Source organism: Chlorocebus sabaeus, chromosome 20, assembly GCF_047675955.1.
Source record: "Chlorocebus sabaeus isolate Y175 chromosome 20, mChlSab1.0.hap1, whole genome shotgun sequence".
In the NCBI taxonomy this organism is placed as follows: domain Eukaryota; kingdom Metazoa; phylum Chordata; class Mammalia; order Primates; family Cercopithecidae; genus Chlorocebus; species Chlorocebus sabaeus.
In genome coordinates this window covers 5,547,405-5,572,182 of record NC_132923.1, presented here as the reverse complement: position 1 = coordinate 5,572,182, position 24,778 = coordinate 5,547,405, and the positions used below count along the sequence as shown (strand labels likewise).

Sequence of the window (24,778 nt, the reverse complement as noted above, 5' to 3'; positions counted from 1 at the left end):
CTAAATTTATTCATGGATACATGTTTCAATTCTAAAATGTTAAAAAGTACTCCACTGAGTCATTAAGAGGTGGATTTTCACACAATTTACCTTTTTATGTTTAATAATTTATTTCCATGGTTTTGGTCAATTTTGTACCTATAATAATTCTAAAGATAATTCAATGCAGAAGAAATGTTTTAACACGGAGGCTTATGATCATAGAAATTTTTTTAAATGCAAGTGATCAGTAAAGTATTTTCAGAAATAAAGATGAATTACATTGCACCTAAAATTTTGAATGAAAAAATACCAGTGAAAATGTGCATTCACAGCCATAAAATTAAAAAAAAACAAAACTTGCACACAGTGAAGGGAACAATAGGAGGCAAGGTGGGGATGGTTAATGGGTACAAAAAAAATAAAAACAATGAGTAAGACCTACTTATTAATGGCACAATTATAATCAGTAGTAACTTAATTTTGTATTTTACAGTAACTTCAATAATGTAACTAGATTGTTTTAAATGCAAAGGATAAATGCCTGGGAGGATGGACACCCCATTCTTCATGGCATGATTATTATACATTGCATGCCTGTATCAGAATATTTCATGTACCCCATAAAAGTATACACTTACTATTTATCTCATGTACCCCATAAATATATACACTTACTACATACCCACAAAAATTTTAAATTTTTCTTTGAAAAAGAAGAGAACAATAGAAGCTGGGGCCTCCTGGAGGGTGGAGGGTGAGAAGAAAGTGAGGATTGAAAAATTACCTATTGAGGGCTGGGCGCGGTGGCTCCTGCCCGTAATCCCAGCACTTTGGGAGGCCGAGGCGAGCGGATCATGAGGTGAGAAGATCAAGGCCATCCTGGTTAACATGGTGAAAACCCGTATCTACTGAAGATACAAAAAATTAGCCGGGCGTGGTGGTTAGTGCCTGTAGTCCCAGCTACTCGGGAGGCTGAGGCAGGAGAATGGCGTGAACCAGGGAGGTGAGCTTGCAGTGAGGCCGAGATCACGCCACTGCACTTACCAGAGTGAGACTCCGTCCAAAAAAAAAAAAAAAGAAAAAAAGAAAAAGAGAAATTACCTATTGAGTACTAGGCTAATTACCTTGGTAACAAAATAATCTGTACACCAAACCCCTGTGACATGCAATTTACCCATATAACACACCCACACATGTACCCCCTGAACCTAAAATATAAGCTGGAAGAAAAAAAAAAGGAAAATGTGCATTCACAGAGAAAAGAAAATATGACAGTATCAAATCCATAGAGTATTTATATTTTATTCTATATACTTATAAAAGTAATATCATAGTTTATTGCAAACACTCATATTTACTATGTGAAAAATCACATTTTTGCAACTGTAGGCATACCTTGGTGATATTGCAGGTTCAGTTCCAGACCACCAAAATAAAGCAAATATTGCAATAAAGCGAGTCACACAGATTTTTTTGTTTCCCAGTGCATATAAGTTATGTTTACACTCAACTCTATGCACATAAAGAAGAAAATCTGGAGGAAATGGCTAAATTCCTGAAAACATACAATCTCCCAGGATTGAACCAGGAAGGGGCAGAAACGCTTCCTAGACAAATATCAAGCTCTGAAGTTGAATTAGTATTAAAAAACTTACCAACCAACATAAAAGCCCTAGACCAGATGGATTCACAGCTGAATTCTACCAGATGTACAAAGAATAACTGGTACCAATCCTGCTGAAACTATGCCAAAAAATCAAGGAGGAAGGGCTCCTTCCTAACTCATTCTATGAAGCCAGCATCAGCCTGATACAAATATTCTGGCAGAGACACAGTGGAAAAGATAATTTCAAGCCAATATTCCCTATGAACATATTTGCAAAAATTCTCAACAAAATATTAGCAAACTGTATCCAGCAGCACATAGGTAAGTTAATATACTACTATCAAGTCGTGTTCTCATCACCTTACAGTAGATGAAGGTGAGACCTTGTATCTCTTGCTTATTCTTCCCTCAACCCTTTACACACTGATTGCTTAAGAGAAGGTAGCAGAAATAATTTATTTGCACAGTGTCTGAATGTAGTAACAGTTCAATGAATATTAATGAGTAAAAGAAGATATTGGAGAAGGAACATGATCAGAACAAAAAAGATGACAGGAGGTGGCTCCTGAAGCATGTTGTGGCTGTGGCAGGTGATAAGCCTCGAGCATTTACATAAGGTTTTATGGCAAGTCTTAATGATGCCCCATCCTTGTTGTTGATCTTCCCTTCTGATTCCTCCAAGTGTTATGATTTCTTCACAGAAGAGTAGATGACTTGGGAGTCCTGGGAGAGACATACAGGAATAAGGAAAGAAGTGATCAAGAAAATAAATAGGGTGGAGGAAGGAAAGATGAAGAACTTCCAAGGAGTCTAGCTCACCTTGTTCTCCAGAAGTGTCCTGATGTTTGCTGTTAAGAAAAAAGTAATAGTTCTGAGCTCTTGCATTGTTACTTAGGCCTCACTCCCAGACTTTATGCCCCAGGGCATATAACTACTATGCTTAGTGTGTGGAATTCCATTTTCTCCTGTTCTGTAAAATCCTTTCTTAAAGTTGTTAATGCTGAAGTCCTTCTAAGACTCTATCCATCTTCCAAGCCCTCTACCAGCACTTATTAACGAAGTGCTTCTCTTCTGTAATGCAACTTCCCCTAGGTCATTGTCTTTATACTTTTTTCCTCTTGACTTCTCTATTATAGCACTCTGTCAGGGCTGTTTCCTGTTGTTTCTTCATGTTCCTGAGATAACCAACCATGTATGGTTCACCTCAGTACATAGAAGGAAATTGGAGTAGAATCATAGATAACAGAAAACAGACTCTGAATCATACAGTATTTTGAGTCTGGTTGCAGGAGCTGCTTAGTGATGTCTGCTTCTTTTCCCCCTTTTCCAGGTATGCACAGTGGGATGACATCGCCTTCCTTCCCCTGAAGATTTACAGCCAGAAGCTTGGAAAATGACTGCACTTTTTGATTCTGCTAGGCTGGTCAGACAGAGAAAAAGAATGCTAGAGTAATCAACTCCCTATAGGAAGCTGAAGTGGCACAAATCTAAGCAAGGCAGGCAGAGGACCCAGCTTCAGAGGCTCAGAGGAGAGTAGCTAAATGACTACTGACCAGGAAATCAGCCAAGCTATCAAGAGCCACTGGCTCCATCAGAGGCAACCAGGAGCACAGAACAAAGGATAGCTTTTAGGGTTGTTGGTATAAGGGTTATAGTTTTAAGGGCACTGGAGCAGAAGCTTAAAGGACACTCCTCTGCACTGCTGCAGAACTCAGCAATTCCTGCAAAACTACATGTCGAAGTGAAAATTCTCTAGGTCATGTTGATTTATTCAGTTATTCCTCCCATCCCATATGAAGACTGCAGATCCTTCAAAGGAGACACTTTAAGGACCCTGTTCACCTGAGAGAATTCCTCTTGGACTTTAGACATGCTCACTCTTGCCTGACTTCCTTCTTTTGCCTTGAATCTTAGATTCTCCCTGACTATCTAATGCCATTCAAATGAAGACTTATTAGACCATCTCCCTATTTTTTTTTAAGTTTGGTTTCTTCATAAGAGCCTACCTCCAGGTGTCTCTTGCTCCCTCCTGGATCAACAGATTTCCTATCAAGGGCAAGCGATGTATTAAAGCCTCTATTGCTGGCCAGGTGCAGTGGCTCACACCTGTAATCCCAGCATTTTGGGAGGCTGAGGCAGGTGGATAACTTGAGGTCAAGAGTTTGAGTCCAGCCTGGCCAACATGGTAAAACCCCGTCTCTACTAAAAAAATACAAAAATTAGCTGGGCATGGTGGCACATGCCCATCATCCCAGTTGCTCAAGAGTCTGATTGAGCTCACAGGAAGAGATTGCAGTGAGCTGACATTGCACCACTGCTCTCCAGCCTGGGCAACATAGCAAAACTCCTTCTAAAAAATAGATAGATAAATAAATAAATAAATAGATAAATACATAAATAAAGCCTCTATTGCATACAATGCATGACTTTCCTGTGAATATACATCTGACAAGAACCACTTTGCAGTTTCTCACCTGAGCTTTCTGGCTGCTGGATGCTCCAGACCTGAGAATAAACCACATCCACATCTACAGAGCCCACTGCAGGGAGAAGACAAGAGTTCACAGATGTTAGTGGCCAAGGGTTCACTTCACACACATCTTCCCCGTCCCTGGCTTAATGATTATATCCTTCCTCCCAACCCCAACATGATTCTGAGACAGTCATTTATTTATTGGGAATGGCTGGGCCTCAGGGGTTGAGGTGCCTAGACCACCTAATGGTCTCTACTCCTGTCTCCTCTCTCTTTTCTGCCTCAGCCTCAGAGCTCCTCCCAGTGGAGACACTCACCATTGACATACACTGGCTGCAGCTCCTCCATTTTTGGGATTGGGCTTGAATAGGTGAACTCTTGAGGATTCAGCCTGCAATCACCTCTGTGAGAAAGTGAATTAACTGCATGATAGTCCCCAGAGCAGTGAGTGAGAACAGAAGGGAGACTGGCTGAGGAGAGAGCAGGTAAAAGCCCTGCAGTCATGGCTCTCTGCTTGGGTGATTTTATGGCCCTTTGTATAGACTGTCTACTTGGATATGGCCAAAATGTTCTGTGCCTTATCTTTGGCTTTTTCAAAAGTTATAAATAAGACAATGATATTGCTCCAGAATCTTTTTTTTTTCTTATAAATTGTCATAAAACTTTGCCTGCCTTTTTCTCATTACTTTATCTCTCTCACTCCTTCTTGTACTCTGGACATATACTAGATACCTATAGCACAGTATGTCCCTTGAGGAAATACACATTTTGTGTGTATGTTCATTCCTCTAAATAGCTAACAAAAACTTACTTATACATTAAAGATATTCAATAATCTTGAATATATGAATTTATGTATTAATTTAAATGTATGTAATCCTATACAAGATAACACCTAGGATCATGTGGACCACCTTAAGACAGTGCCTTGGTGGCATAAATGTAATGCAGTAGAGACAAGAGTAAGTATTATAGAAAGATATCATGTTAATTACATAGCCTCAATCTCAACATACAAGCAGAGTACAGTAGGTATTTAAAACTGAACGAAGGAGACCTCTAGAATTAAAATTTTTACTAGGAAGAGTTCTCACCTAGGTTCATTAGAGGCAGAATTTTCTCCTGAAATGCAAATAAAACAAAATTCATTTCAGAGAAGGAAGCTTTATCTCTTAAAATTTTGACATGATTTAACTACATATAATCGGCTGGTAAGACATAAGATATAGAAGAGTAATCCAACTGTATTTCGTCTAAATTGCTGCTTATATATTCCAACACAACTAGTTGTCAGTAAAATAATTCATTCTTTTTTTCCCACTGATTTAAAATGCCACTTAAAATGGCAAACCTTGCATGCACTGGTAACTGTTTCTTGATTTTCTATTCTGTTCTATTGTCTCTTTGGCTATTCATGTACCAGTACAATGTTGTTTTAACTATCATAATGTATAACATATTTTAACCGTTGATGACTGATTTTATTTTATTGCTCTTCTGTATTAGATTTTATGCAGCCATTCTTAATATTTAAACGTTTGATATTTGCAACACCTAGTCTGTAGGCGTGACCTTGGGGCGAGGCTGGATATTGATATTTGTAAGGCAAACTATGCCATCTCTTGTACCTTTTGCTTTGTGGAGAGATGTAAAACAAGAAACATAGCATATTAGCATAGATGTATCAGCTGTGTCTTTAGAGAGAATCCTCATAGTGACCCAGGAGATATTTTCTAGTCCTCCAGTTAATACCTCAGAAATAATGCCACATAGATGTGTATAGGGGCCACCCTGGCTCAAAAGCTTCATGCTTGGTAGAAATCAGTATCACTTGTAACACCCATGAGGGTATGTGTGTAGCTTCCAGAGGTCACCACTATAAGAGACATGCTAAATTTCAAGAGTTACATTGCACTTGGGGATACCCCAGCTATGCTTCCCATAAGGCTTATATAATCCTAGTCAAAGTCCTCCCAGTTTAGATGCAGTTTGCCAATCATGGAAAATACTGCTAGTAGCTCAGTCAATATTTCAGCTTTGTTAGGCTTTACAGAAAATAGTGCTAGAAAATTAACTTTGATTTAGTTTGCCAAGGAGAAGGTAAAACTTCTTTATAATTAGCTTGTTTAGTCTTCAAGGAAAGGCATGACCTCAGAATTTTCTACCAAGCCAAACCATCGTTAAGGCATAAGTTGGGGGGGTTGGTCCTATTCGAACATGTATTAAATAAATGTATATGTTTCCAACAATTCCTTCTTGGAGAAATTATTTTAAAATGGACTTCAAAAATAGTTCTACTATCTAAGCACTTTTGAATAATAACAGAATCTGGTGATACATTGGTTCACAAAGAAAACCTCCAAAATATTCCAAAAATCAACATGGTACACATAATATTCCTTGATCATAATGGAACTGGTAATTCATAACAAAACTTGAAAAAAATTGACATATGTCTATAATTTATCAATTTAAAGGAAGCAAGTCTTAAGCAACTGAATACATATACAAAATATAAGAAAAAAAGAAGACTATCCAATAGAAGGTAATAACTAACAAAGATAAAAGCAGAATTCTAGAATTAGAAAGAAATATTGGTAGATAAAATAATAAATTCTAAGAGTTTTACCATACAGGAGATAGAGGCACTATCTTTCTAGATGATTACATTTCAAAGGGACGGCGCCCAAGTCTTAGAGATAGATATTTCTGGGTTGTAAAACTGGCAAGAGGCTAAGAGAAGATTTATATCTCAATGAGGCAGAGAAAGAATTTACAATTACAAGTTCTCTAAAGCAAATGTTCTAAGAAAAGGGAGATGAGGAGCCTATAGTCAATTTGAGGACAATATTAAGGCCAGCTTGGTGTGGGGAGGAGAGCCCTGTGTAGACACACACCTGAGGAATCTTAAGGAACAAACTTTCTCTTGAAAAGCAGATAAAGGAACATTTATTTCAGGGGAGATATGGTCATCTGCCGGAGGCAGGAGCTGCATTTTTACAGGTGGGTGCAATGGTGTGCGAGTGTTTCTTGTGGATGGACTTGAACCCTGTGGAAGAGAGGCATAGCTTGAAGCCATTTCAAAATCTGGCCAAGAGGACTTCCTGAAGAGGTATGGGGTTCCAAAATAAGGATGGAGGGGAAGGGGAAGAAGGCTTTAGATTCTTAGAAACTGAAGAGAGATGTTAAGTGCTCAGCTGGAGAAAAATGAATCACCTGCATCACAAGATGCAGGCAGGTAATGTGAATAGTTGGGGGGCTCTGGAGAATTCAGAGACACACCCCCAAAATAGGAGCTGATTTTCTCAACCCAGCAAACCTGGAAAGTCAGCTTTTTTGGAGCCAGGAAATCAATGCCAACCACGGGGGCTTCAAAAACAGAAGCAACTCAAGGAAAGAGAGAAACATCTGGCCAGAACTCTTTCTGTATTGCAGAAGGCTGGCCTGAAGAGGGTCTGAGATGAGTGGGTGGGAGGTGACTGCTTTAACTTTGAGATTCAGAAAGCTGATTAATGAACGAGCACTCTATGGAGAAACTATGTTTTTGTTGTTGTTTGCCTAAAATTATATAGGAGTGATATGGTGTGGCTGTGTCCCCACCCAAATCTCATCTGGAATTCCCACATGTTGTGGGAGGGATCCAGTGGGAGGTAACTGAATCATGGGAGCAAGTCTTTCCCGTGCTGTTCTCGTGATAGTCAGTAAGACTCACAAGATCTGATGGTTTTAAAAAGAGGAGTTTCCCTGCACAAGCTTATCTCTTTGCCTGCTGCCATCCACATAAGATGTGACTTGCTCCTCCTGGTTTTCTGCCATGACTGTGAGGTTTCCACAGTCACGTGGAACTATAAATCCAGTTAAACTTCTTTCTTTTGTAAATTGCCCAGTCTCAGGTATGTCTTTATTAGCAGCATGAAAACTGACTAATACAAGGAGTAAGTGGACAGAGTATGGGCCTGCCTGTGATTTCAACCAGAGTCAGGGAAAATATAATCCTCCAAGAGTGAGTATGAATGGGCAGTGGAAAAGGAAGACAAAAAATTAAGTTTTGTAGTTGCACTCTAAGAGCACCCTTGTTCGATGAATCAGTTATCACACCAAAAACTAATCAATATCTCAGGAGTAAACTTAGCAAGAAATGATGAAAGCCTATATAAGTAAAACTCTAAAATACTATGACTCAAAATTTACCAAAAGTAGACACACCCTTGGATAGAAAAATTTCTCATTACAAAGCTGTCAATTCTTCCTTAATTAATCTCAAAATTTAAGAGAATCCTAACATTTTATTGAGAGACACTGATTATATTGTTTGTGGGGAAAAATAAATAAGCAATAATATCCAGAAAAGTTCTGTAAGAATAACATAGTCATGATGGGAACAACTTTGATGGAAGAAAAAAATGTATTGTTATAAAGCAAAGGCATACAAGCCACATATACAAACACACATATGCACATACAGATATACACACAAACAGAATAGGGCTTCAAAGTTAGATCTGAATACTATCAGATACTTAGTATAGCTGAACTGCTTTTATCCATAACACTTCTATCGCCATGTGTGTGGGGTTTTTCTTCCCCATACCAGCCAATTTTCCAACTCTTAGGACACTAATTACAATTACACTCAGTTCTGACACTACTCAGAGTTAGTGCAGACCTCACAGGTAAAGGGGTGTGTCCCGCAAAACTGCTCCCCGCTCCAGATGCCAATAATATGTCCTGGGCCTCATATCCTTCTGACCAAATGGCTATAAATTGGGGATTCCCAGGACTCCTTCCTCAGTTCCAATAATTTGCTATATAGAACTCGAAGAAACACTTCAGTTACTCTTACTGGTTTATTACAAAAGATATTATAAAAGACACAAATATACAACCAAATGAAAAACATTAGGTAAGACAATGTCTGGAAGTGTACTGGAGTTTCTGTTCCCAAGGGAATGGGGTGCTCCACCCTCCCAGTACACTGATGTATTCACCAATTGGCAAGTTCCCCAAATCCCATTGTTTAGGATTTTTATAGTTGTCCAATTACATAGGTATGATTGATTAAATCATTGGCAATTGGTGGTTAGATGAATCTTCAGTCCCTCTCCTGTCCTCAGAGGTCCAGGGGTGGGGCTCGAAGTTCCAACCCTCTAATCACAAGTTATCCAATGTGGTCTAAAAAGGGGAGGCATGAATAATCCACCCCTTGTTTAGCATATCATCAAGAAATAACCATAAAAATGGGCAATCAGCAACCCTTGGGGCTATTCTGCCTATGGAATAGTCATTCTTTTATTCCTTTACTTTCTTAATAAACTTGCTTTCACTGTACTGTATGGACTCGCCCTGAATTCTTTCTTACTTGAGATTCAAGAACCCTCTCTTGGGGTCTGGATCCAGACCCCTTTCCAGTAACAGACGGATCAAAAATTTAAGCATAAATATAAAATGACATAATTCTAGAAGAAAATATGGGCCTGGCACAGTAGCTCACACCTGTAATCCCAGTACTTAGGGAGATCAAGACTGGTAGATCACTTGAGCTCAAGAGTTCAAGACCAGCCTGGGCAACATGGAGAAATCCCATCTCTACAAAAAATACAAAAATTAGCCAGTCACGGTGGTGCATGCCTGTGGTCCTAGCTACTCAGGAGGCTGAGGTGGGAGTATCACTTGAGTCCAGCAGGTTGAGGTTTCAGTGATCCGAGACTGCACCATTGCACTCTAGCCTGGGTGACAGAGCGAGACCTTGTCTCAAAAAAAAAAAAAAAAAAAAAAAAGAAAGGAAAAAAAAAACAGAGAACATTTTTATCATCTAAGAATGGGGAAGACCTTCCAAAATAGGTTACTAAACCCAGAACCCATAAAAGAAGATATTGATAAATTAGAACACATAAAAATAATTATTTTTATAGCAAGAATTTCAATATGAAAGGCAATGCAAAGTGCAGACTGCAGACCCTTTTCACTATTCATACCTCAGACAGAGAGCTAATATATTTAGTATAAAAATATAATCTACAAATCCCTAAGAATGAGATTAAAAACCCAACGTAAAATGATGAAACTATGTGAACAAAGAGCTCACCATAAATAGAAACATAAATAAAAACTACAGGGCATTAATGTTTCTCAATTGAGAAACAGGCAAAAAGTCAAAACTTAAACACTGTGTGGCTAGTGTGTCATAAACAAGCATGTTTATGACATGTCCTTATGAGAGTATAATTTAGTGCAACTATGAGTAACCCTTGACAATATCTATCAAATTAGAAAGGTATCTAATTTCAATCTAGAAATTTTATTTATAGGAATTAACTCTACAAGCATACTGTACATGCAAGAAATGACATCTAAAAGAAAAATTATTGTAGCATTGTGTGTCACGGAAAACAACTTGAGATCATCTAAATCTCCGTCAATAATAAATCATTAACATTAAGATAACTATTGCAAATCCATGAATAGAATGCTTTGCAACCGTTAAAAAGATATTACATTTCTATATATATTTATATCAAATATTTCTCAAATAATATTCATAGAAAAGTGAAGTGTAGCATATAGTATGTTATTAGTTGTGTGAAAATAAAGAATATGTATGTATACAAAGACATCATGTAAGTCTAAAATATCTCTGGAAAAATAAATGAGGTATTGCTAATAGTGGGAGCCTCTGAGGAAGGGAACCAAGAGGTCCAGGAATAGTTGTGAGAGAAAGGATTACTTTTTACTGTCATATTCTTTGATATTGTTTGAATGTTTTACCAGATGTATTTGTAACATATTTATTCAGTTATTTATTTTAAAGAAGAAATAAAATATATTGGGCCACTCTGAAAGGGACTATATTGATAGTTTATTTTAGTTTATTTTAGGTTGACATAGAGGTATCATGGTCCTCATGATAACAGATTAGCCAATGAAAGAAAGCATTACTTTCATTAGGCAAGAGCCACTGCCTTGTCCTTATATTTCTATGCTGTACAAGGCTCAAAAGTAAATGATTTAGGGTATGGCTAATTTATACAGGCGTCCGAGGACCTTCATGGAAGGAAAGGGATACTCTGACTTTCTTTAGTTATTAAATCATCTTTTGATAAATTGAGGTGGTCCCAATTAAGTCATCTACTTGAAAGAAAAAATTGTCTTAAGTGAAACTCACCATGAAACAAATTGCCAGTTTGGGATATCTGGCCAGGCATGGTGACTCATGCCTGTAATCCCAGTGCTTTGGGAGACCAAGCCAAGAAGATCATTTGAGCCCAGGAGTTCAAGACTAGCCTCAGCAATATATAAAGTCATCTCCAGAAGTAATTAAAAAATTGGCAAGGCATGGTGGTGCATTCCTGTGGTCCCATCTACTTGGGAAATTGAGCCAAGAGGATCACCTGAGCTTGGGACATCAAGGCTGCAGTGAGCCATGATCATACCACTGCACTCTGGCCTGAGTAGCAGAGTGACACTTTGAAAAAAAAAAAAAAAGGTTGGATATCTGAAGGTCAAAGCCATGAACTGAGATTGAAAACTTCTGAAGCAGCCTAATTTTGGAAGCAAATTTAGTAGACAATAATTTTGTGTGGTTATGTGCTTGTAAACTAAAAAGTAATAGGAAGATAGTATGTGAGGTAACACATATGTTAATTAGTTCAATCTAGCAATTCCACAATGTATACTTATTTGAAAATATCATGCTGTACATAAATACATACAATTTTTATCTGTCAATTAAAAATTAATTAAATTTTTTTTAAAGTTACAAGAGTGGGAGTGCAGGTCAAAAACCATGTGGTAGATCCACACAGTAAAGGCTCTCAATTTGTTCCTATCTTCTTGTATGCATTGTTTTGCAATGTGACTCTGTCATTTGTCAGCAAAGAGGTAGACATTATTTCTCTACCACTTGCATTTGGTTATGACCATACGAGTTACTTTTTGATCAACAAGACAGTAACAAAAGTGACAAATTAGGAGGCTTATATTAGTACTTGTCCTTGCTTGGGCACATTTACAGACTAAATGTTTGTGTCCTGCCCAAATTCCATATATTGAAGTACTAATGCCAAATGTGATTATAGTTAGAAATAGAACCTTTATAGAAGTAATTAATTTTAAGTAAGGTCATAAGGGTGGAGTCCTGATACAACAGGATTAGTATTCTTATAAGAAGGGATGGGTTGATGGGTACAGCAAACCACCATGGCACATGTATACCTATGTAACAAACCTGCACGTTCTGCACATGTACCCCAGAACTTAAAGTATAAGTTTAAAAAAAGAAGGGACAACAGAGAATTCGCTCTTTCTCTCTGCATATACACAAAAAGAATTCATGTGAGCACATAGCAAGATGGTAGCTGCCCACAGCTAAGAGAAGAGGCTTCAGAATGAAACTTATCTTGCTGGCATCTTAATCTTAAACTTCTCAGCCTTTAGAATTGTAAGAAAATTAATTTTTGTTCTTTAAGCCACCCAATCTGTGGTATTTTGTTGTGCTATCCCAAGAAGACCAAAACAGACACCCTACACTGTCTTCACAGGAAAGAACAACTATTCTCTTTTGTAAGTATAAAACAGTTGAAGATGGTCTTGGTGTATCATGGCGTAGATCTGAGGTAACTTTCTCATTTTGTGGGCGAGGAAACAGAGGAGAGTTGGTTACCCACATAGAGGGTGGCTATATCACCCCTGAAAGAGCATTAATGAGGCAGGAAGCTCTATAAAAGAATAAGGAACTGGGAAAGATATTTTGGGAATAAAGTAGCAGAGAGGGGTGCAGAAGTGTAATATCACACTTACTTAGATCATCTGTTTAAAAAATAAAACTTCCATTGACTTGAGAACAGTGGCTTGCACAAAAGGGAAAAAAATACCTAGGAATACAACTAACCAACAAGGTGAAAGAACTCCACAGCAAGAATTACAAAACACTGCTGAAAGAAATCAGAGATGACACAAACAAATGAAAAAACATTCCATGCTCATGGATAGGAACAGTCAGTGTTGTTAAGATGGCCACACTCTTCAAAGCTATTTACAGATTCAAGGCTATTCCTAGCAAACTACCAATTACATTGTTTATAAAATTAGAAAAAAAAATTCTAAAATTCATTTGGAACCAAAAAAGAGCCCAAATAGCCAAAGCAGTCCCAAGCAAAAAAAAAAAAAAAAAAAAAAAAAAAAAAAAAAAAAAAAAGAAAGAAAAAAAAGAAAAAAAGCTAGAAGGATAACACTATACAACTTCAAACTATATCACAAGGCTACAGTAACCAAAACAGCATGGTACTGCTACAAAAACAGATACACAGACCAATGGAACATATTAGAGAACACAGAAATAAAGCCATACAACTACAACCATCTGATCTTCTACAAAGCTGATAAACACAAGCAATGGGGAAACAACTCTCTATTTAATAAATGCTGATGGGATAACTGGTTAACCATATGAAGAATATTGAGACTGGACCACCACCTTTCACTGTATACAAAAATCAACTCAAGATGGATCAAATTCTTAAATGTAAAACCTAAAACTATAAAGATTTGATATGGTTTGGCTGTGTCCCCACCCAAATCTCATCTTGAATTGTAGTTCCCACAATCCCAATGTGTTGTGGGAGGGACCAGTGAGAGGTAATCGAATCATGGAGCTGGTTACCCCATTGCTGTTCTCGTGATAGTGAGTTAGTTCTCATTAGATCTGATGGTTTTAAAAAGGGCTTTTCCCCCTTTGCTTGGCACTTCTCTCTCCTGCCACCCTGTGAAGAAGGACATGTTTGCTTCCCCTTCTGTCATGATTGTAAGTTTCCTGAGGCCTTCCCAGTCATGTGGAACTGTGAGTCAATTAAACCTCTTTCCTTTGTAAATTACCTAGTCTTGGGTATTTCTTTATAGCATTGTGAGAACAGACTAATACAAGACTCTAGAAGAAAACCTAGGAAATACCGTTCTGGACATTGGCCAAAGATAAGACTTCATGATGAAGACTCCAAAAACAATTGCAATAAAAACAAAAAATTGACAAATAGGACCTAATTAAACTAAAGAGCTTCTTCACAACAAAAGAAACTAACAGAGTAAATAAACAATCTGTAGAATGGAAGAAAATATTTGCAAACGGTGCATCCAACAAAGGTTTAATATCTAGAATCTACTAGGAATTCAAACAAATCAATAAGCGAAAACCAAACAACCCCGTTTAAAAATGGGCAAAGGACATAAACAGATACTTCTCTAAAAAAGACATATATGCAGCCAAAAATCATAGGAAAAAATGTTCAATATCACTAATCATTAGGGAAATGTAAATCAAAACCCCAATGAGATACCATCTCACACCAGTCCGAATGGCTATTAAAAAGTCAAAAAATGAGATGCTGATGAGGTTGCAGAGAAAAGGGAACACTTAACACATTGTTGATGGCAATGTAAATTAGTTCAGCCGCTGTGGAAAACAGTCTGGATATTTCTCAAAGAACTTAAAATAGAACTACCATTTGGCCAAGCAATTTCATTACTGGGTATATTCCCAAAGGAATATAAATTGTTCTACTGTAAAGACACAGGCATGCATATGTCCATTATAGCACTATTCACAATAGTAAAGACGTGGAATCAACTTAGATGCCCATCAACAGTATACAAGATAAAGAAAATGTGTTGCATATATACTATGGAATACTATGCAGCTATAAAAAATGAGATTATGTCCTTTGCAGCAACATGGGTGGAACTGGAGACCATTATCCTAAGTGAATTAACACAGGAACAGAAAACCAAATATCACATGTTCTCACTGACACGTGAGAGCTAAACGTTGAGTAAATATGAACACAAAGAAGAGTACAACAAACTGGGACCTATTTGAGGGTGGAGGGAGAAAAGAGAGTGAAAACTGAAAAGCCACCTATTGGGGCCAGGTATGATGGATCACCCACGCCTGTAATGCCAGCACTTTGTGAGGCCGAGGTGGGTGGATTACTTGAGGCCAGGAGTTCAAGACTAGCCTGGTCAACATGGTGAAATGCCATCTTTTCTAATAAAAAGTACAAAAATTAGCTGGGTGTTATGGCAGGTGCCTGTAATCTCAGCTACCCAGGAAACTGAGGCAGGAAAATCACTTGAACCCGGGAGGTGGAGGTGACAGTGAGCCAAGATTGTTCACTGCACTTCAACCTGGGAGACAGAGTGAGACTTCGCCAATAAAACAATAAAAGAAAGAAAGAAAGAGAGAGAGAGAGAGAGAGGGAAGGAGGGAGGGAGGGAGGGAGGGAAGGAAAGAAGGAAGAAAGGAAGGAAGGAAGGAAGGAAGGAAGGAAGGAAGGAAGGAAGGAAGGAAGGAAGGAAGGAAGAAGGAAGGAAGGAAGGAAGGAAGGAAGGAAGGAAGGAAGGAAGGAAGGAAGGAAGGAAGGAAAGAAGGAAGGAAGGAAGGAAGGAAGGAAAGAAGGAAGGAAGGAAGGAAGAACAGAGGGAGGGAGGGAACAGAGGGAAGGGAGGGAGGGAGGGAAGGAAGGGCTGCCTATTTGGTATCATGCTGATTACCTGGGTGACAAAATTATCTGAACACCAAACCTGCAACACAACTAATTTACCCATGTAACAAACCTGCACATGTACCTCTTGAACCTAAAATAAATGTTCGAAGTAAAAAATAAAATAAAATACTGGCTTAAATGTTTACTATGTGGAAGAAAATTAATGAGTGTCCAAAGTTTATTTCACTTGTTGTAGTAGATAAGCATAAGAAAGCATTTTACAAGAGCTTCAAAGCTATCATTGAGATTCTGATGTGCCCCATGTTTGTCCTGTATCTGATAGGTTAAAATAAATAACACCTTACTGACATAGGTGAAACTTATGCGAAGAGAATAGGTAAAGCCAGGAGGTGCAACAAAGTTAGGTTTGAGGCTTAGTAGATATAGGTTCTGGTCTGCCCTCTACTGGCTGAGTGACCACAAAAAAAACCCCACTTAAATTCCCCAAGATTGTTAGACATAGAAAATAAGATACTTAGGTTGGGAGTGGTGGCTCACACCTATAATCCCATCACTTCGGGAGGCTAAGCCAGGCAGATAGCATGAGCTCAGGAATTCGAGACCAGCCTAGGCAACATGGTAAACCCCATCTTTACAAAAAAATTAGGTGGGCATGGTGACATGGGCCTGTAGTTTCAGCTACTCAGGAGACTGATGTGGGAGGGTGGTTTGAACCTGGGAGATCGAGACTGCGTGAGCCAAGATCGTGCCACTGCACTCCAGCCTTGGCAACAGAGCAAGACCTTGTCTCCCGAAAAGGATACACTTAAAAATAACTTGATAATTACAGATAATATATGTAAACCTGCCATATGTGGTTGACACAATAATTGGGTCATTGGTAATTTTTTTTGACTTGCGAAATAGTAATAGGGCCCTCAGTATGACAAATCACTCTGATTTATCTAAATTCTTGACATTAAAAATAATATGTTACAAAAACAAATAGTCATGCTGAAAATGTGAAAAACACGGCAGCTTAAGGAATATGTTGGTTGTAAAAGGTAGATGCCTTCAAACTTCCAGTAGTGGTTACTGAATGCATTTGAACCAAATCTACTAAGGACAACTAGAAAAACTGGGCAAAAGAGTTTTAAAGTCTGTTTACAAGCATTGAAGTGGTAATAAGATAGTGAAGACTTGCGGAGACAAGAGAGCAGAGAGGATCAGGGAGCGTGAGGACAAGCCCACCCAGCATGATTTTGCCCTTCCTCTGACCATGCCAGAGCACACAGAATGGGGGCCAGGGAATTGCCCAGCCCAGTGCACCACGATGGCACCTAACACTCTTCCAGGGGACCTGAGGTTGGGCTTACCAATTCTGCCACTATCACCACAACTGATACCTACCCGCATGCACCATCTGCAGGTCTGGAGTCTGACCTGCCCAGCCTATCACAGCCACTACCAACACCAGTATGCACTGTTTGGGACTCAGAGGGTGGACCTGCCACTGCCATTGCCCAAACCATGCTGGCTGTCCAGGGGCCTGAGAATCCTTTCACCTCCCTGGCCCAGCATTGCCACTTCGGGTATGTGACTAAGTCACTTGGAGGACCAAGAATTGGCACATTTTTTTAACACTTTTATTCAAATTATTGGGGTACCAGATGGCAAAGACAGAATGAAAAGGTTAGAAAACCTATTTAACAAAATAATAGATGAAAACTTCCAAAGTCTAGCAAGAGATTTAGACATCCAGATACAAAACCTCTTAGATCCCCAAGCAGATACAATGCAAAAAGGTTTTTCCATGGCACATTATAATAAAACAGTCTAAAGTCAAATACAAGGACAGAATTTTTTAAACGGCAAGGGAAAAGCCTCTAGTCACCTATAAAGAAAACAAAACAAAACAAAACAAAACAAAACAGAGACACACTCCAACCTTCCAGGCCAAGAGAGAATGAGATGAAATATTCAAAGTGCTAAAATAAATAAAGTGCCAGTGAAGGAAACCAAATCCAGCAAAATATTCTTCATAAATAAGGAGAAATAAAACCTTTCCCAGGCAAGCAAAAGTTGATGAAATTCATCACCACTAGCCCAGCCCTGCAAGAAATGCTTAAGGGAGTCCTAAACCTAAAAGCGAAAGGACAATACTTACCATCGTGAAAATGCATAGGTATAGCCAGGAGGTGCAACAAAGTTAGGCTTGGTAGTCAGGTACTGACTGAATAAGCATTGCAAACCACTTAAATCCCCCAAGATTGTTAGATGTAGAAAATACACACTAAGAGAAAAAACAACAAGGAATACACAAAACAACCAGACAACAATTAATATGACAGGAAGAAAACTTTACATATCAATAATAACCTTGAATGTAAATTGATTAAATTCTTTACTTAAAATATACAGGCAGGGTGCGGTGGCTCACGCCTGTAATCCCAGCACTTTAGGAGGCCAGGGCGGGAGGATCATTTGAGGTCAGGAGTTCCAGACTAGCCTGGCCAACATGGTGAAACCGCGTCTTTACTAAAAATACAAAAAAATTAGCCAGGCGTGGTGGCAGATGCCTGTAATCCTAGTTACTTGGGAGGCTGAGGCAGGAGAATCACTTGAACCCAAGAGGCAGAGGTTGCAGTGAGCCAAGATTGCGCCACACTCTGCACTGTAGCCTCGTGACAGAGCAAGACTCCACCTCAAAATAATAAATAAATAAATAAACAACAGTTAAAAAAAAAAAAAGACAAAAATAAAGGGATCAATCCAGCAAGAGGTTATAGAGGATATATATGTACTTAACACCTGAGCACCCAGATTCATAAAGTAAATATTACTTAAAAAAGAGAGATAGACTTTGATACAATAATAGCGGGGTAATTCAACACTTCACTCTTTGCATTAGACAGATCATTCGAATAGTAAATCAACAAAGAAACATTGAAATTAAGCTGCACTTTAGACTAAATAGCCTTAACAGGCATTTATAGAACATTTTGTTTACATTTACAGAATATACATTTTTCTCACTTATACATGGAACAGTCTCCATAATAGACCATATGTTAGGCCACAAAACAAGTCTTAACAAATTATTAAAATCAAAATCATATCAAGTATCTTCTCAGACCACAAGGATATGAAACTAGAAATCAATACCAAGATAAATTTTGAAAACTGTACAAATAAGTGGAAATTAAACAACATGCTCCTAAACAACCATTGGGTCAATGAAGACATTAAGATGGAAATCAAAAATAACTGAAACAAATTAAAATGAAAATGTAACATACTAAAACCTGTGGGATACAGCAAAAGTAGTGCTAAGAGGAAAGTTTACAGCAATAAACAATTACGTCAAAAAAGTAGAAAGAATTCAAATTAACAATCTAATGAAGTACCTCAAGGAACTAGAAAACCAAGAACAAACTAAATTAAAAATTAGCAAAAGGAAAGAAATGATAACAGAGCAGAACTAAATTAAACAGAAACTAAAAAAAAAAAATACAAAGGATCAATAAAACAAAAGTTGGTCCTTTGAAAAGAAAAACAAAATTGATAAACTGCTAGCTAGACTAACCAAGAAAAGAAGACCCCAATAAACATAATCAGAAATGAAAAAGCAGACATTACAACTGACACCAAATAAAAAAAATCATCAGAGATTATTGCAAATAGACAGGAAAATCTACAAGAGATGGATAAATTCCTGGAAACAGACAATTTACCAAGATTGAATCAGACAGAAATAGAAAACCTGAGTAAACCAATAATGAGTGGCAAGATTGAACCATTAATAACAGCTTCCTAACAAAGAAAAGTCAGGGACTGGATGGATTTACTGCCAAATTCTACCAAATGTATAAAGAATTAATACAAATCCTCCTCAAACCATTCCAAAAAAATTGAAGACAGGGGAATGCTCTCTAACCCATTCTACAAGGATAGAATTACCCTGATACCAAAATCAGACATGAATACAATCAAAAAAGAAAACTACAGGCCAATATCCCTGATGAACATAGACACAAAAATCTTCAACAAAAGATGGAGGGGGCGCAGGGAGAAAAACCTAACTTCTGAAATCATTTGTTCCATGGAGCATTTGCTGATTGCAGAGAGAACACCAAGAGTCTTGTGCTTTTAACAGTGTTTTGGGGTTTGGAGACATAGCAGTTTCGAACTCATGGTGTTATATGTGGAAATTTTAAAAATATGGTTTAAAATTCTTTGACAGTTCTCCCATTTAGAGATGAAGTCTGTGCCCTCTCCACTGATACCTGGGCAAGTTTGAAGCACCAGGACATAATAAAATTGCCGTAGAAGTGACACGACATCATACTTTTTGGAATTCATTGATTAAATGTATTGCAGCTTCATTATCACACTTGCTTTTTGGAGCCTGAACCAACATGTTAAAAGTTTGACTACTTTAAGGTCATCATGCTGTGAGGAAATCCAGGCCATGTTGAGAGGCTGCATATATGTGCTCTAGTTGACTCTTAGCTGAAATTGCAAACTATAGCTGGCATCAGCGGCCAGACATATGGGTAAAGATGGCTTCTTATGGTCTATATCATGGATCCAAGAATTCAAGGAGTCATTGCTCTTTTCATAAAGAAGGTGGCTAATAAGAAATGGATAAATAAAAAGAAAAAAGAGCACATTAAATTGTTTGCATTCCTTTAAATCTGGCTCCTTACTCCATTTTGCTCTGTTGTACATAAGCTAATTATACCAGTTGAAAATTACTAAATGGCAATTAATAATTAGACTTTTTAATTTAAAAGTCAAGCATGGAGGGAATGTGTAAATAATTTAACCTCAAGTGACTATGCACGGGGAACAACGACAAATTGTATAATTAGCAGTATGACCACATTGAGCACTGCACAGAGTCTTGCAGAATTGTGAAGCATAAAAAGAAATTATTGGATTTTGGAGCGTTTTCTTTTCTTTCTTTCTTTCTTTCTTTCTTTTTTTTTTTTTTTGTAATTTCAATCTATATCAGTAGTGGAAAAGTCATAGCAAAATATAGAAAATCCAAATAGTAGATACAACCTGATATCCTGTGGAACAAGGAATACAACAGCAAAGCAACACCAATGAAAACAAGGACACCAAACGGTCCCCAGAGAACTCCAGCTGTCATGAGGTCTCTTCTATGGCCATCAGGTCCTAAGGAAAGAAAGCAGTGCTTCAGCCTCAGAGGTTAAAGACTTGGGCCCTTCATATAAATGCTATATAGGGATGGTAAATGCAAATTCATGTAAGAGATCATTGAAGTGGAGTCTGTACTCTTCAGGTTGGTGTGGGGAGAAGAGAAGCAACTGGACGCTGAGATCACGTTCCCCCTCTTCACACACAGCAGACATCTCCAGGCTGGTGAGACACAGCCATTCTCATCAAACTCTGTATCCAGGTAACATCCACCCACCTGAGATGGAGACTGGCACTGCCTCACTGTGCTGGGCCCCCAGGCCATTGTCAGCCTCACAGGAGTAGTTTCCAGAATGTTCTGCAGTCAGAGAGAGGTTGAAGGAGGCCCCTCCTCCAGAGGGGGCCGAGCTGTTCCCCAGGGTGACATCCTCATGATAAAATCGGTACAGGATTGGGGGAGAGCCTCTCAGGGCCTCACAGTGAAGCTCCAGCACGTCCCCCACTGAAGTCTGGGTCCCAGGAGACCTGAGGTTGAGGACGGGGCGAGACACTGGAACTGACAGACACAGAGGGGCTATCAGAAAAGATTTGTGATGCTGCAACAGATTCACAAACTGCCATCCTGCAGGCTCAGCAAAGGGCCTGGCCCTGTGGCTGTTGCATACTTTCCATTCTCACATTTCCACTAAAAACCAGTTAGAGGTAATTTTCTCAACAATATATTTAGATGTTTGAGGGGAATATCAGTTCTGGGTGCTGCCTACAGACACGGTCATCTGCTGTTCTCATCTGATTGTTTTCCTGTGCCCATCCAGCTCCCTTCATATTTCTTTTTTTTTTTTTTTTTGTATTCTATAATTTTTTATGAGGAAATAATTGTGAGATTTCTATAATATTATAGTTGTTCCTGGGAAAACTGATACATAAGAGCATTTCTAAGCATATATTTAGGAATGTTTGTTCAGCCCAGTTCAGGACTGTAGGACTGGGTTAGAACGAAAACGGCTACTTGGTTACAGCACCAGGTAATTTTCCACACCAGTAAATCACCAATAACATGGCTCCAAATGTCTCCCTTTGGGTACAGTTTCGGCAAGCTAGAAACACTCTAATCACTCTGAAGGAGATGACATGAAATGAAGCCGGTTGTTACCACTGTGAACCTTTTAGATCCATGATACTCCCTGGCCCAGAGCCCAAAGGTTTCATGTAATAGGTGTTTCATTATCCTATTTTAGGAGTGCAAGAATGCTTTTGCTTCATAACCAATTACAGCCCTCTTTATATTTCCTTCTACAAAAAGAAACAGGTCAGCAGTCTAACCTGCAAGGGTAACCCATTTTCAAATTGCTTTTGGTTCTCCACAACACTAATGCCTGGGGCCTCCTGAAATTTCCTCAGAACTCCTGTGTCCCATGACCTTGGTTTGGGAATTTCTGGAAAATATGAATGAGAGTATCACTCACTTCTCACAGGGATATTCACCACTTTGCTCTGGATAGACTCATGGCCGTTGTCAGCTCTACAGTAATATTTGCCGGCATCACTCTCCTTCACAGCTGGGATCTCCAGCTCTGCTGACAAGGAATGCTGGGTTTTCATTCCCAGACTGGTTCCTGTGGCCTCTCTGTACCAGGAGAATGTGATATTTCCTATACCCGCAGTCACTGAGCAGAGCAAGATCAGTTTTTGTCCTTCAGTCACCTGTCCCCCGGGGGCCCGGGTCTCCAAGCTTACGTTAGAGATGGGGATTCCTAGATGGATATAAGATAACAGGTGAGAACTCTAAGGGAAACTCTGGCGACAGAGTTTGACTGATTCCATTCTCTAATGCAAAGAGTGGGAATGTGGATATTGTATAGATAATCCATCATAAGCATTCACATGGAGGTAGGGAATCTATAACAATTATCCTTGAGGAATGTGGATAAAGATATTTGTATGTCCTAACCCTGGCCAATTTCATGGGTGGTAATATTTAAAGAATTTGTGATGGATCAGTCACTCCATGGGACAGGAAACTGTTCAATTTTTTAGATGAGTCACAGACACCTGTTGCGCAGAATATAGAGGGGCACTGATATCTTCAGTCCTGCCTTGGAAAAGTCATTATCCCTAACTGACAGTCCCAATAATAATTCCTCTATCATTCTTAATTTCAAGGTTCAACCAAATACAACTTCTCCTCTGACCACTCTGCTCATTCACATCTGCTTTTCCTGATGCTTCAGGTAGTACTATATGTTTATATATATATAAACATATATATGTAATCTTTCTTTTTTGTTAAGTAATATTCACTGATCAAACCTTCATTGATCACTGACTGTATGCCTTGGCATTTAGTAGTGGGTGGGGCACTTCAAAAGGCAAACCACCCTTTATATATACATATATATGTATATACATATACGTATACATATACGTATACATATATATGTATACGTATATGTATACATATATATATATATGTAGCACCACATTGTCTTCTAGTAAGTCAATTTGTGTTGCAATCTCATCATGTGGAGACATTTGGAGAGCCATTAGACAGCAAGTGGTTTGCCTTTTGAAGTGTCCCACCCACTACTAAATGCCAAGGCATACAGTCAGTGATCAATGAAGGCTTGATCAATGAATATTACTTAACTAACAACAAAAAAGAAAGATTATAAAGGGCTTAGTCCGTTTCTGATTCTTATGCAGTAGGAAGCCAGGAGCAATCTGGAGGGGTTTTCTAGCTTAATTTTCACTTTCCTCAAGGACAGGAGTTGAACAAAGAAACAAAAAGACTAGTAGTTCAAGCTGAAGCTACAGCACTCCTATCTTTTTTCTCCAGGCTCAGCTTCACTGATACTTGCTTTGCACGTGAATCTGGGATTGGAGGCTCTGTTTTCTGATCCTGTGAGTCACCGTTTCTGCCTCACACCAGTAAGACCCTGTGTCTTCACTCCACATGGCAGGAATCTGGAGCTCCGGGGAGCTGCTCCATCTTGACCCCAGGACCTGATTTTCTCTGAAGAAGCAGAACTGGAGTTGAACATCCAACCTCTGTGGAGAGAGCTGGGTCTCACATTTCAGGCTCACTGGACCCCCTTCGATGGGCTGGAAGGAGCTGGCTGTCAGCACAGGGTGTTGAAAGAGCTCTAGAGAGACGGATCACAATAGTCCCCAAAGCAGTGAGAGCTAAGATTCCTGCTGAAAAGCCCCTGGTAAGAAGCAACCCCAGCAAACTGGACATTCAGAGCCAGACACCTCTCACCCATCATGGCTCCCATGATGGTCGAACCACAAGCACTCCCGTCTATATCTGGCCCATGAGCAACTTTCCCCTACCAAGTACCCGCCCTGCTTGCTGCCATGGTCTCTTACCCAGCCCATCCCACAGAAGTGAGGGTTTTACCTTGGACTTTTATCTTTACTATATTTGAACGTTTATCCCACGAAAAGATGTTTCCTTTGGTACTACAGAAATAGTTACCACTGTCACTTAAAACTGCACTTTGGATAAGGAAATCTGAGACTTTTTTGAAAACAGATAACTCTTTGTTATCCTTGTGGTAAGTCATCTTCTGAATTTTCCAGTTCTTTTCTCCCTGGCATTTCAGAACTATGCTGTCTCCTTCGAAGACAGAAGAGGGCGCCACAAGGGTCAGCGAATCTGCAAGAGAAGGAGGGAAACTGGATTTGCAATTCCTGCAGAGAACCCAGACAGACTCCACTGGCAGTGAGGTGGTCTCAGGCATAGCCTCTACTTCTTTAGATAAGATGGAGGTTCCAATCCATGCCTTAATAACTGAGAGTTTCATCCCACGTTTCCTGAGGGGATATCTTAGCTTGTACTGCTATCACAAAATTCCACAAACTGAGTGGCTTATCAGTAACAGAGATTTATTTCTCACAGTTCTGAAGGTTGAAAGTCTGAGGTCAGGGTGCCAGCATTGTCAGGTTGTGGTGATGGCCATCTTCTAGGGTGCAGACTGCCAACTTTTCGCTCTACACTCACATGGTGGAAAAAGAATGAGCTAACTCTCTGGCCTGTTCTTATAAAAGTGTTAGTCCTATTCATGAGTGTTCCAC

The 24,778-nt window shown here is 39.0% G+C and overlaps 1 protein-coding gene across 1 annotated transcript; it reads right to left on the bottom strand.

Moving 5' to 3' along the window:
* Positions 1-1,051: 1,051 nt before the first annotated feature.
* Positions 1,052-24,507, bottom strand: FCRL2 (Fc receptor like 2). The gene is made up of 10 exons (XM_007976648.3): positions 24,102-24,507; positions 23,560-23,844; positions 22,168-22,455; positions 20,979-21,257; positions 20,603-20,719; positions 5,156-5,183; positions 4,379-4,464; positions 4,063-4,128; positions 2,408-2,436; positions 1,052-2,311 (listed from the first exon to the last, which is right to left on the bottom strand). Exons 1-10 carry the CDS (start codon positions 24,505-24,507, stop codon positions 2,273-2,275), a joined length of 1,623 nt encoding a protein of 540 aa, XP_007974839.3. The 3' UTR covers positions 1,052-2,272.
* Between the last annotated feature and the right edge of the window lie 271 nt (positions 24,508-24,778).

Bases quoted from the DNA above. Each gene is read 5' to 3' on its own strand.
- FCRL2 (XM_007976648.3), bottom strand. From the start codon at position 24,507: ATGAAACTCTCAGTTATTAAGGCATGGATTGGAACCTCCATCTTATCT. The intron at 22,456-23,559 runs GCAAGTATCAGT...ATATCCATCTAG, and splicing joins ATCCCAGATTCACGTGCAAA to GAATCCCCATCTCTAACGTA. The intron at 20,720-20,978 runs GTGGGTGGATGT...TTCTTTCCTTAG, and splicing joins AGTGCCAGTCTCCATCTCAG to GACCTGATGGCCATAGAAGA.